The sequence below is a fragment of the Sorghum bicolor genome, chromosome 2 (assembly GCF_000003195.3).
Source record: "Sorghum bicolor cultivar BTx623 chromosome 2, Sorghum_bicolor_NCBIv3, whole genome shotgun sequence".
Classification (NCBI taxonomy): Eukaryota; Viridiplantae; Streptophyta; class Magnoliopsida; order Poales; family Poaceae; genus Sorghum; species Sorghum bicolor.
In genome coordinates, this window is record NC_012871.2 from 55674086 (window position 1) to 55688602 (window position 14517).

Here is a 14517-nt window from a genome sequence, read left to right on the forward strand (position 1 = left end):
CAGTGCGGATGTTGTCCGTAGTGGGAGCTGAGAACTCACGGATCGATTTGTTCGCTATGGCTTCGAACTCTGAAGACAAGTTCCGGTGATCTTCTTGATTGGATGAAGCTTCTTGCTGAAGTGTTGATGATCCCTTCTTGAGTTTGGCTCTTGTTTTTCTGAATAATGCTTCGGGATTATCAACAAAATTTCCTGGAAGATGTCTTCTATTTATTCATTACCCTGCATAAGATAAAATAGAAAAATATCAGGGTAAAACTATATGAGAGAATTGATAAGCTCAATCACATTAGTGATGCGAATGATAACTCAAAATCCTATATTCATTCTTGATTAGTAATCAACCTTCCCCGGCAACGGCGCCAAAAATGCTTGTTGGGTATTCTTAACATAATTACCAAAAGTAGACTTAGTTTTTCTAATTCTGATAACAGTGCCAAAAATGCCAAACCTATCCCTCATACCACTTAAGCCAAGTTGTCATCCCCAGCATGACATGAGAGACGCAGTATTGAAATATGCAATTGCTCTTCTAAATAAATAATGAATGGGATCTGCAAGCGCACAGATTAATACCGATGTAGCATTTTAACCGGGAAGTATTCCAGGTATCGTTATTTATATATTTACCACTGGGAAGGGATTAGCAACCATCAATATTGATTATAGAATGGAATATGAGATTGAGTATCTATCATTGCATGTATAATTGAGAACATTTATCTAACTCTTTCATACAGGGGTAAGTGTCACATAAAGGATATAAAGTAATGAATAGTGACAAAGATAATTAATGTGATCAGCATAACCTAGCCACATATAAATATGATAAGCACCTCAATTAGATATTCTAGCAAGTCATTAGCATGGTATTATAACGAACTACAAGAATATTTCCTAAGTTATTCTCAACTATATAGTCTAGCATATCATAGTTAGTGCAAGTATACTTAGCAATCATTGTAAGACAAGACTACGCCCATGCATAGTGATATTAGCAAGGAATATGAGAAACATCGTAATCACTCCCCTGTAATAATGTTGCTCTGCCAGCCCAATACACGAGAGGGGGACTGTGGGGGTATAAACCCCTATACCCTCATGGGCCTATATGGGCCGCACCATCAGAGGTGGCTCGGCCCACAAGATGAAGACGTGCGGCGCACGACTGGTCGGCGTGCACCGCAAGGCTACAAGATTTTGTACCAAATAGGATACTTTGCTTGTAACTCTGTCCCTTCAGGATATATAAGGAGGGGCAGGGGTCCCCTAGAGGACATATCATACATCAGATCATATTCTCTCAGCACAAATCAATACAACCAGACGCAGGACGTAGGTATTACGCCAACTCGGCGGCCGAACCTGGATAAAAAGCTTGTCCGTGTCTTGCGTCACCATCGAGTTCGTAGTTTGCGCACCGTCTACCGATAAACTACTACCGTGGGTATACCCCAAGGTAGACTGCCGACTAGCTTTCGTCGACAGTGGCGCGCCAGGTAGGGGGTGTGCGTACAGCTCTTCCGACGAACAAGATGGTCATCATCCCTGACTTCGCGGCCATGGCGGGCGACTTCACGTTCACCGTCGGCTTCAACAACTTCACCGCCATGACCACGGAGGAGGTGTAGATCCGATCTGCGCCAACCACTTCTTCATCGACGTCGGCGGCGGCTTCAACCACGCTGGCTACGACTCCGACTACTCCAGCAACGTCTCCGACCACGCCGACAACGCGTCACCCGCTTCCCTGCTACAAAGGGAGGCAGATCGACAACACCGACCTGCTCGGGCCATCGACCAAATTGTTTAGCCTACTTGCTCTGACCACCAGTCGCAATAATAATCGCCGCGAAGAACGACGCTACGACAACAGCGACCACCGTCATGACAAGTCGAAAAGCTCGAGGGTCGGACAATTTTGTCGTCACCGACTAGACTTTCATCCAAAGATAAGTACACTTCTAATATCTTATTTATTTTTGGCATAATATTTTTTATTATCCTTCAAAAACAACTTTTTGTTTAGCCACACTAGTTTTTTCTCCTACACGAGCTTTCCAGAGCCGGTACTGTCTCCGACTCCTCCCTACACGTGCACGAGATCCGCCCTCTGCGTTCCGGGTGGTCGGCAGTAGCTCTCTGGCGAGGCTGGCAATCCCACGCGTGTCTAGGTTCCGCACCTCATGCTGATTGTTGGCTAGACCAGAGCTGGTACAAGCTCTAGGATGAATTAACTACTTGTGCTAATTTTATAACAAAAAATCTAAAACTTATCTCAGTACTGATTTTTATCTAAAGTTTATTTATACATCATGTACTACCTATTATTTATATTTATTTTTCAGGGGTTTGGCCCAGTCGACAAGCTACGCTCGGAGACTCGTCGACTATTCCCTACGTTGTGCCCGGGGACTGCTCCGACCACCGAGCACGTTTACGTTCCCAACCACGCTCGGGGACTTGTCGACTACTCTCTATGCTATGCTCGAAGACTGTGCCGACCACCGAGCACGTTTACGTTCCCAACCACGCTCGGGGACTTGTCCGTCGGTCCCTACGCCGTGCTCGAGGACTGTGCCGACCACCGAGCACTATACGCTCGGGGACTGGTCGACCAGCCCACCAATTTAAGAACTTGGGGACTGCACCGACCACCGAGCACTATACGCTCGGGGACTGGTCGACCAGCCCACCAATTTGAGAATTCGGGGACTGCACCGACCACCGAGCACTATACGCTCAGGGACTGGTCGACCAGCCCACCATGAGAATTCGGTGACTGTACCGACCACCGAGCGTTATATGCTCGGAGACTGGTCGATTAGTCTATTCAATTGTAGACGAGCATGATATGCTCGGGGACTGGTAAATTCAATTTTTTAGACCTTGCTACAAGGCTCATACTTCGCCTTCCAGCAAGCTCGGGGACTACATCGGTACGATGCATCTGGCGATGCATCTCAGTTTCAGAATTTCTTTAAGAACTTTTCTTTTGACCCTGGCACCACGTGTCTACGTCACCTACTACCAGGCTCGGGGACTAAGTGGGCACACTTCACCTTGTGGTGAATATGCTTGCTATTTTGAGGTCTATACTTTTCAGAAAAGTAAAGTGGGCACACTTCACCAGGAAAGAAATCTTTTTTAATTAAGAGCACCATGCATTCTTCGAACAACCTGCTTCTTCGATGTCAATGTTGATCAACTGTCTTTTGAGTTTGTCAAAATACCGTTGCAACTGTTTGGGCGACTTTCCTACTTATTGAAGACGTCAAGCCTCACTAATCGAAGAAGCTCAAGACGGCGTGTTACATCATAATACATGGTGCTCGGGGACTAGCTGTGGGGGTATAAACCCCTATACCCTCATGGGCCTATATGGGCCGCACCATCAGAGGTGGCTCGGCCCACAAGATGAAGACGTGCGGCGCACGACTGGTCGGCGTGCACCGCAAGGCTACAAGATTTTGTACCAAATAGGATACTTTGCTTGTAACTCTGTCCCTTCAGGATATATAAGGAGGGGCAGGGGTCCCCTAGAGGACATATCATACATCAGATCATATTCTCTCAGCACAAATCAATACAACCAGACGCAGGACGTAGGTATTACGCCAACTCGGCGGCCGAACCTGGATAAAAAGCTTGTCCGTGTCTTGCGTCACCATCGAGTTCGTAGTTTGCGCACCGTCTACCGATAAACTACTACCGTGGGTATACCCCAAGGTAGACTGCCGACTAGCTTTCGTCGACAGGGACTATATAAGAATCAATGAAGCTGTCACTATCACGAACTATCCCGCGATCTGGCATATTGGGTACAATCGCAGATAAATACGGTATAAGCACCACGCCTACACAATATCTATCATTTACCCATAGATCCGATGGATAAACGCTATACGATCCTAAACATGTATATAGATCCAATCTAACTAAGCCAAGTATATAACTATGATAAACTAAGAACAATATAATCTTGAATATAAACAAGTAGAGCAAAGTCATAAGCAATATATTAAAGTAGAACAAAGTCATATTCATAATATTGAAGAACAAAGATGAACAATTAGAAGAACAATTAGAGAATTACCAAGAATCCTCTTGACAAATCCGGAAACCAATCGAAGATTGACTCCTTCTAGTTCTAATCCTATGTAGCTATGCTAATCTAGATGTCTAATTGATGTGGTGGCTCTAGGCTTGATCAGAGGCTTCTTCTCCCTTGAGGAATAATGAATTAGGGTTGAGAGGCTCTCTCCTCCAGGGCCAGGGGGTCTGGTTTTATAGTCCCTTCAAGTGAATATGGGCCGTTGGATCAAACCGACATTGATTGAACGGTTATCCTTGATCCTTTAGGTCGGTGGAGATTGATCCCGAAAGAGAGTCCTGATTGGACTCAGAAGGGGGGCGAGCGCCCTGGTCTCCTGGGCGGGCGCCCAGGGCCAGGCTCCGTTCGGCCTCCGCTTCCTTCCCGTGGCTTCTAGAGTCTTCTAGATGTAAGATAATTGTGCGACACGTTAATATCTCTATGTAGTCTCGACGTGTGGGCCTTTCTTCCATAATTCCTGATAACCCCCTGCAGAAATAGACAAACACCAAAACTCGTGGAATTCTATCAGATAAAACTCTAAGTCTAGATGTTGATTTCATTTGGATCCTTTTCTTTGTTTATTTGATAATTACATTTGATACTTAAGGACCGTCAACACACATCACAAGGTTTCTTCCATCTGCTAGAATAAACTACGTGGCATAATACCGCTGAGAGACTGGTCTACCTCTAATCTCTATCACAAGACGTCTTCCATTTGCTACAAGTTAAAAGGTCCTAATGGCTAGGGAGAGAGGTGAATAACCTAATAAAATTTTCTACAACAACACTAAAAGCCCTTGATTAGTATATAAGATGATGAAGCGAATTTGGCACTAGCTCTAAGGGTGATGCAAGTCTCGTACCAAATCTAGTTTCTATAGTCTCTAATGAAGCACACCAAGACTATGTCACTACTTACCCCTAGATGATAAGCAAAACTAAGCAAGAGAGCTATATAATGAAAATAGCCAAGAGAGTGAGCCTAAGCCGACCAACATCTATTTATAGATGTCCCTAAACAAATAGAGTTGTTGGCTCTCTCACTGCACAGAAAATTAGAGGCGTCGGTCGCTTCGATGGTTAGCCATCGGACGCTGGCACCCAACGTCCGACACACAGATGGCGGCCACACGTCCCTCTTTTAAATCTCGCACGTCGATCTCTAACGGTCACAAAGTCAGCATTGCACGCAGTCAAAGCATGTTAGACACATTAGATGTATAGCACTAGACATCAATTCCTCAGCGTCGGACACAATTCACAGAGCTCCTAAAATGCTTAGAGATGTATCAGATGCATCCTATGACGTGCTATAGGACGCAACCAACGTTTGATGTGCAGTCCGCTTGAAAACCTCGCTTGTGACCTTGTTGATATCACTGCTCAGCGGACGCTAAATAGTGTTCTAGCCGTGTTCAGTGCCAAAGCGTCGGACATGCCAGTGCAACACTATGCGTTGTGACAAAATGCCAGCACGCATCGAACGCTGGCCCAGCGTCTGCGGCTAGCGTCAGGTGAGTGTTTTCAATGAGAAACACTCCCGCGACTTCTTCGAAACTTGCCTCTGGCGCAATAAAAAATAGGCATTTTATTTTCACAAAAATCCTAAATCCTATATCGCAAGCTCAACGGGAGGGCGAGAGGATCCCAAACCTCTCTCTATCCCTCAAACTCCGCCTCCTTTGTAAATGTGTCAATACCACCATATGTAAATCACTATGTGCAGGTGTGTTAGTATTTTACAAATAATTTCTCAAAGAAGTTAGCACTCTCACTAGATCCTAATACATATGCAATGACACTACTAGACTATCAAAGGCTCCTAACGGTTCTAAAAGTATAACTAGAGAACAAGACTACTAAAAGTAGAAGACTTGAGTTAAAATTTGTATAGAAAATAATATATTTATTAAAATAAAGAAAATATTAAGAATATCAGACTTTCAGAAGACAACAATCTTAGGCTTTGTCTAGATGCGAAATCTTTTTGGATTTGGCAACTGTAGCACTTTCGTTTGTTTGTGGCAAATATTGTCCAATCATAGACCAACTAGAGTCAAAAGATTTATCTCACGATTTATAGACAAACTGTGTAATTAGTTTTTGTTTTCGTCTATATTTAGTACTTCATGCATGTGCCGTAAGATTCGATATAACAGAGAATTTTGAAAATTTTTTGGATTTCGGTGAGAATTAAACAAGGCCTTAAATTATCTCATATGTATATGGACCGAACTTTAAGGTGGGGCTACATGATCTATGCCTACGTCGCTCAACCGGCTCGCTTGCGATTGCCGCTAGGGCCTTGTTTACTTCTACTCCAAAACTTAAAATTTTTCAAGATTTTCTGTCACATCAAATTTTTAGATGTATACATAAAGTATTAAATATATATAAAAATAAAAACTAATTGGACAGTTTACGAGACAAATCTTTTAAGCCTAGTTAGTGTATGGTTGAACAATAATTAGTACAAACAAACAAAAATGCTACAATGTCATAATTTTTTTTCCTTTCCAACTAAACACGGCCTATGAATTTGAGGTAATAAGATTGATTTGGTTTTTACAGAGCATCTCCAACAGTTTGCTAAAACACTTGCTATCTCATAAATTTTGGCAAATCAATGATAAAAACTCTCTCCAATAGTTTGCTAAACATGTTTGCCAAAAACCTGGACTTGCTATCCTCCTCATCCGCGCGCGCACTTCTACACGCGCGGACTCGCCGCGTATCTCATCCGCGCGCCGTTCGTTGCTGCGAGCTGCTGCCCTGCTGCTGCCTGCTGCTGAGCTGCGGGCGTGCTGCTGCCCTGCTGAGCTGCGTGCTGCTGCTGCTGCTGCCTGCTGCTGTGCTGCTGCTGCCCTGCTGAGCTGCGTGCTGCTGCTGAGCTGCTGGCGTGCTGCTGTCTTCTTTAGTTCTAAAAATTTTCAAGATTTTCCATCATATCGAATTTTACGTCCCATGTATGATACATCAAATATACATAAAAACAAAAACTAATTGCACAGTTCATATGTAAATCGCGAGACGAATCTTTTAAGTCCAGTTACTCTATAATTGGACAATGTTTGTCAAATAAAAACGAAAGTGCTACAGTGTCAAAATCCAAAAAAATTTGCGAACTGAACAAAGTGAAAGAGTGTAGTGTTCGAAAGCTAAATAAAATCTGCTGCCGCACGGAGGCGACGTCTAGACGTCAGCCACGGGCCACAGATAGACGGGTGTTGGTAGTTAGGGTGTGGGCCTTCTTTTCTTTTAATTTGGCAAGTCTAAATGGCAAACTATTGGAGATAGTCATTTTTTTCACTTACCAAATCTTTTACCAAGTTGCCAAAACTCAAAATATGGCAAATAAATTTTAGCTTTGGAGATGCTCTTGGATGAGATAGGATATGACATGGTGGAGTTTGGCAAGAGGATATTCCAATAAATGTTCACTTTGTCTCGTAGCAATATTTTGGAAAGAAATATGACACGTACTAGGCCTTGTTTACTTCCAAATTTTTTTTACAAAATAGGAATAGTAGCACTTTCGTTTGTATTTGACAAATATTGTCCAATTATAGACTAACTAGGCTCAAAAGATTCGTCTCGTCAATTTCGACCAAACTTTGCAATTAGTTTTTATCTTCATCTATATTTAATACTCCATGCATATGTCTAAAGATTCGATGTGACGGGGAATCTGAAAAATCTTGCAAAATTTTTGGGAACTAAACAAGGCCCTAGCTAACGTGAGAAGCCATATGTTGCAATAAAAGGTTACTTTGTCTTCTAGTAACATTTTGGTGAAAAATGACACTAGCTAGTGGAATGGAATGGATAATAAAAAGTTCGAAATATTCTCGGCAGCGCATGAGAAAACCATGTATATATTTTTTTCTTAGCAAAGAAAACCATGTATAGAAGTGGTATTTTTTTGGCGGCTCCTACATCCAACACTGGCCCGATCCAGTTTGTACCCGGCCTTTATACAAGGGTCACCCCTTGCCTTCTCTCTTCTTCTCTTCACCCCGCGTGCTCTCTCTCTCTACTCTCGGCGGCGACTGGGTGACAGCCGCTGCCTCCCTACGCCTGGTGCCCAGGTATCGTTCGCCGCCGACGAGCACCGGCCAGGTACGCCCGCCCCTTCTATTCACTTACTGCTGCGCGATACCGAGCACCCCAACCCTAACTCCAGCTATTTGGCCATTTGTATTCGGATCTGATCTAATTACGAGTGTATGCGTATCATGCCTGCTAACTTCGATCTGCGCTTTATCGGCGCCGCCCGCCCGCCACTGGCCTCTGGGTAGATTGAAATGGTCGTGGGGGGAATTAAGGGCGCGGGCCTCGTAGATCTGGATCGGCCGGCCGCTTGGGTTGAGGCTGCGCGCCAGACTGAGGGGATCGGTGGAAGCGCGGCCGCGATCTGCGGTGCCTCGTGGATCACGTCTGGATTCGACGGGGTTTGGTAGCTGGTCATTGAATCGGATCGCAGTGCCGAATTTCTCCCGCGCCTCGCCTCCGGTAGGGTCTCTTTTGGCCCAGTTCGCGTGTTGAATCTGCTGTTGTAGTATTCTGATAGGATTGATTGATTCTAGCATGTTATATTCGAACCGACCGTGTGTCAGTCGATGGACTGTTTCCAGTGAATTAAATTCGTTTCCATCTCTGGATCATCTATTTTCTGCCACTATATTTCAGAGTTCACAATGGTCGCTTTCAGTTTCAGTGATGCATAAACTGTTTCCACTATTCTGTTCGATCAGATGTTGAGTGCATCTTTTTGCACAATAAGAGAAATCCTAACTTAAGAAAAGATAGTCAGAACCGGCTAATGCCACGCAGTCCTATTTTGGTGTGTGCTGGGTAGATAGCCTGTGGGTGTGGGCTTTGTGTGCCAGTGATTCAGTCTGCAGTTTTACATCCTCACCACCTTGCCCAGAGAACAAAAAACTTTTTGTCCCATCACATCAAATGTTTGGACACATGCATGACATTAAATATAGATTAAAAAATAACTAATTGCACAGTTTGCATGTATTTTGCGAGACGAATCTTTTAAGCCTAATAGTCCATGATTGGACACTAATTGCTATAGTTACAAATGTGCTATAGTACCAATTTTTTTTCCTGCGAACTAAACAAGGTTGCATGGCTCGTTCAAACTATCTTCCCATTCCAAGACCCAGCACCAAAATTGCATCAGCACACTGGTCCCACTGCGTCTGACCACTTTTCCACTTTGGGAAACAGAAAGAAATAGGCAAGTGAACTATTACAAAACTGTAAAGCGCAAAGTATCAGTTCCTTGAATTCCACCTATGCCATCGAACATTCTCGGAATTCTCTATATGCCACTGCATGTGTAATTGCCAGGTGTGTCCAGGCCCCCACATGTCATTGGCACAAGCGATGTCATATATGGATTTCAGGAATTATTCCATGATGCAGACAGAGTTTTCCCAAAATAGAAACCCTACTTTTAATGCCAACTTTGTCAAGACCTAACCTTTCTTTGCCCCATCCCAGCTTTTTAAATTTGGGGTTGCAGCTGCAGTCGATTCCAGGTGAACTCACTCCTTGGACAAAATAGATAAGTAGATTTGGATATAGTGATATGGTCATGCTTGGTGTAGAATTCCTGTCAGAGGGCGATTTGAGGAGAGGTTTGATGCCTGATTCAACTTTGTGTAGGAGAAACATATTGTTGGTGTGGATGTGTTTTGTATATTTACATTAAATGGCCCCAGTACCAACTGTTAGGGATTACTCTTTTGATGATGTGATCTACATACCTTGTTCCTTACTCCTTATTTTTACTTTGTTTACATAATATCTGTTTGGTTTTCATGATGATTTGGTCAACATGCCTTTTGGATCGACCAGTTTTTGGGTGCTCTGTGGCATTTGCTTTGAACCACTGTTTGTTTGCCAGCAAACAAATTTTGATTTGCTTTTACGCTTCTTGCGTAGTTTGCCAGTAAAGATTCAGTTAACTGCATGTATTGGCCATGAAAAGAAGTTCCTCAGATTTTGTTTTTTGTTCTGCTTCATCGCAACCTGTTCCACTGACAATCATTTTTTTCCTATTGCTGCAGGGGTATGGGAATGGAGGTCGTTGGTGCTGAAGCAGCACCAGCAGAGGTCAAAGTATCTGATGGAGAAGTGAATCTATTCCAAGAGAAGGAAAGCAAAGCAACTGCAAAAGAACGTGAGGAGGCAGTTGTTTTTGGTTCAGAGACAACTACCAACATTGCTGATCTGGCACCTCCAAAGGATGCGAAGGATGAGTGGCCTGAACCTAAGCAAACTTATGCCTTCTACTTCATCAAGATCCGCTCATTTGAGGATCCTAAACTGAGGGCAAAACTCGAGCAGGCTGACAAAGAATTCCAGAAGAAGATCCAAGCTCGCTCTAAACTTATTGAGGCAGTAAGAGCCAAGAAGGTATTTTTCTTACAGGTCCTCATTGGATTTCCTTCCTCACTGATCCACCACTCATCATAAAAAAGATGTTGAATGCTTTGTAACTTGTTTCAAAACATGCTTGTTCTTATGATAGCCATTAGCCAAGATGTATTCTTAATGGGAGTGAACAGCCCCAGGAAGCGACATGTATCTCACTTTATAACCTACAAACTCTTTGCAGGCAGAGCGCTCCAGTATTATCGCGGAGCTGAAGCCATTGAGTGCTGAGAACAAACAATATAATGAAGTTGTGAATGAGAAGATAAAGGAGATGGAGCCTCTTCGGAACAGCTTGGGCAAGTTTCGTGATGAAAACAATGCCATGAGGGCACAGAGTGCAGGTTTATGCTCTTCTATCGAAGAGCTTGACCTAACGGTATGTCTTGAACCTTTTTGCTAATATAGCTTCCATTCCAGAAACAGTTAACTATATGCTATGCTTCCATTGCTCCCCCTAGATCAAGATGCTGAATGATCGGATGGTGCATGAGAGCATACCTTTATCTGAGGAGAAGCGTCTGGTGAAAGAAATTAAGGACCTTGAAAAAACCAGATCGAAAGTCATCTCTAATGCTGCTAACAGGGCTAAACTGCAAGGTACAGTGGTTGAAAAAGAGGCTATACAAGACCAGGTCAAAGTAAGTGTGTTCTGCTGCAATTCATCTTTTTGTTTCTGCCTATATTTCTTAGAGAAATAAGTGGTAACCGCAGTCTGAACATTCAGATCATCGGGGAGGGCATTGATGGAATAAAGAAGGAAAGACAGGCAGTAAGATCTAAGATTAAGGTCCTGGAGGATGAGTTAAAACTTGTTGATGCTGAGATTGCATCGCTTCAAGAAGATTTAGATGCAGCAACTGCCAGAAAGGACAAGGCGTATGAATCGTTGTCCGAATTGAGAGCAGTGCGCGATGCAAAAGTAAGTTTAACATATTTTTAAATTGCCTGTGCAAAAGTTATGTCTTTCCTTTCAGTATTTCCATACTTGGGTTAAGAAGAGGGAAACTCTTCTGTCTTCTGTCTTGAGCTTTTGTTCTTTGTTTAGATGTACCTGTGTGTGCCTGTGGTTGCTTTTGTGTCTTGTTCACTGTGTACCATCTAGAGATGGCTGTGTTGGATTAGTGTGCCTGCTGTTCTGTTTCTGCTAGGCTTTCTGTATTCTGGAATCTGGAAGGCAACACGCTATCGTATATACACCTTTACAGTTCTGTTTTATAAATTGTTAATGTGATGATGCATCATCTATCCACCCCTGCTCATCGACTACCTCTATTTTTTTTTAACTACCAGTTGACTTTCATGTGTAATGCTAGTTCATTTAGTGCAATGATGTTATCAGAACTGTTTTAGGCCGATGAGGATCGGCGTGGATTAACTTATTGCTTGTTGCATAACCTGAGGTTGCGTGACATGGTTTCTGTTCTCCCGTGGAACCCTGTCATTGGCTTATGATTACATGTGGTAATTCAGTGATATTCTTCTGCACTTGATCCAGAACGCATCCGCCACGCAAAACCGTGCAGTTTTAGGCAAAGCTAGGGATTGTTCTTCAAGGAATATGCTGGCAGAATTGCAAGAGCTCCACAAGACTGAGGTATGCTTCTAAATATGTTGATATTAATGGCTCGACCTCATGTGATGCCCACATGTTTATGTACTAAACATTTGTTGGTTTAATAGGTCGACAAGTTCATGACCCAATGGTGTGAAAGTAAGGCCTTCAGAGAGGACTATGAGAAGAGAATCCTTGCCTCCCTAAATAGCCGACAGCTGAGTCGAGATGGTCGGATGAGGAATCCTGATGAGAAGCCCATATTTATCGAGTCACAGGCGCCAGCTCCAGAGCCAGAGCCCATCCCTGTAAAATTGCCTGCAAAACAAACCAAAGAAGTGCCTGCTCCCCAGGAAGATGATGCTCCCAAGATTGAAGCTCGTTCAAAAGGACCTGTCAAGTCGCACAAGGCAAAAGCTGCTCTTGATGCCGATGATGATTATGAGGCTGAGCCCCCGAAGGAGAAGGCCAAGCCTACGGAGGCTGATGTGGCAAAGTTGAAAGAGATCAAGAGACAGGAGGAGATTGAGAAGAACAAGCTTGCGCTGGAGAGGAAGAAGAGGCAGGCTGAGAAGCAGGCAGCAAAAGCCGCGGCCCGAGCACAGAAGGAAGCTGAGAAGAAGCTGAAGGTACTGCTCATCTCTCTCTCATTCACCTCCTGCGATCTACACACTAACAATGAAACAACTAATTCTTTCAGAAAGAGGAGAAGAAAGCCAAAAAGAAATCTGGTGCAGCTGACACCGACGAGCCCTCAGAATCGGATGCCAAGTCTGATGAAGCCATAGAAGCCCCAGCGGAACAAGAAGTGATCCTTGCTTCCACCACGGTAAAGAAAGAACAGAAGGAGAGTGCCCGGCACAGGAATGTGGTCAGCCGGAGCAAGGCCCCGCCACCCAAGGCGATCCTGAAGAGGAAGAAGGCGCAGTCCTACTGGTCATGGGCTGGCCCAGCTGCCATAGTGGCTGCGGTGCTGGTTGCCCTCCTCGCGGTGCTGGGATACTACCAGTACTACCTCCCAGCGAATGTCAGCAACTGAGTGGATGAGGCCCGTGCACTCCGCCGCCAGGCCATTTGATGACGTGGAGACCAATTTTGCAGGTGAGAAGAAAGAGTGCAAGGTCTGCTTTTGAGACGTGAAGGACCGGAGGAATGTCTTGTTCACTTTTGATGTTAGTTTATATATATTCTATGGAGCCGAAGATACAGTTGATTTTGGTTGCGACTTTGCTAGATCTCTCTAAATATATACTGCGACTGATATATCCCGTGTACTTTTGAAGTGAAGCGTATATTGACATCTGGAATAATGCCTTTCGCTTTAGGAATCTCAAATAATGGCCCTGTCTATGCATTTATGCGCAAGTTTTGTTTCTTTTGCAACTCCCTTGGCATCTTATAAATGGTGCTGTTTTCCAAAGTCCCCAGATGATCCAGCAACAAACAGGTGAACCTTACCCAATTGATGGAAAGCCAAGATCGTTGATCTTGTCAGCCTGGCAAATTTGAATGTTCAGATTGAAGCTTGCTACTGAAAAAAAAAACAGTCCTTTGCACTACTTATTAGATGAACTGATAGATGCAAAACATGTGCGAGTTGATAAATCATGGATATATGGTGCTTGATGTTCGGTATTTGTTGTACACACCATGAGCAGATGTTCATTGAGCTCACAAGTTGCTGCATCTACATAATACAGAATTACAGATATTCTACCAACATTGTCAAGCGACTACGAATGTAAAGGCTTCAGTTAATTTTGCACTATCAAACTTGAAGCAAAGTGCAATTTCATGCATCTCCAATTTGTTGCAGCGCCTATTACCATAGCTTTATAAGTGAAACCATCATTCCTATTCTATCTATGAACAATGTTATTTATGTTCGGACATGGTTAATTATCTACCCCCTGCGTTGCAACGATCTTTTGTGTTGTGTCAACGTTGGATGCATCCGAGCACTTAAAAATTTTGGCGTAAAAATGGGAAAACATTGCAATTGATGTTTTTTTTGCTAAAACAATAATCCAAAATCTCTCTCTTAATCTACATTTTAAGTGAAGACATTCATAGAATTAGTCGACATTGGATTTCACAGGACCAGCAGAATCTCTTCACCGCTCCCAGCTGCAGGAGAAGGCGAACCCTAGGCTGACACGGTGAATTTGAAACTGAAAGGGATATGATGCAGGAACAGATTGAGAACATTTTTGAGTCAGAGAGGAAGAAGAGGCAGGCCGCCGAGAAGCTCAGGATTCTACAGCTCCCTTTCTTGTGTTTCACAAATCACAACAACGCAACAATGAATTGTTTCAGAAAGAGAAGAAAGCCAAGAAGACAACTGGATTTGCGTTGGTTTTGTGCATATGCGTGCCAGAATTCAAATGTTGCCTCCTGCATTTGCATAGCA

The 14517-nt window shown here is 43.6% G+C and overlaps 1 protein-coding gene across 1 annotated transcript; it reads left to right on the top strand.

Moving 5' to 3' along the window:
- On the top strand, window positions 8056-13463 carry LOC8055551 (proton pump-interactor BIP103). The gene is made up of 8 exons (XM_002460044.2): window positions 8056-8218; window positions 10186-10534; window positions 10737-10931; window positions 11014-11193; window positions 11280-11474; window positions 12051-12149; window positions 12236-12736; window positions 12808-13463. The coding sequence occupies exons 2-8, from the start codon at window positions 10190-10192 to the stop codon at window positions 13144-13146; spliced, it is 1854 nt and encodes a 617-aa protein (XP_002460089.1). The 5' UTR covers window positions 8056-8218; window positions 10186-10189; the 3' UTR covers window positions 13147-13463.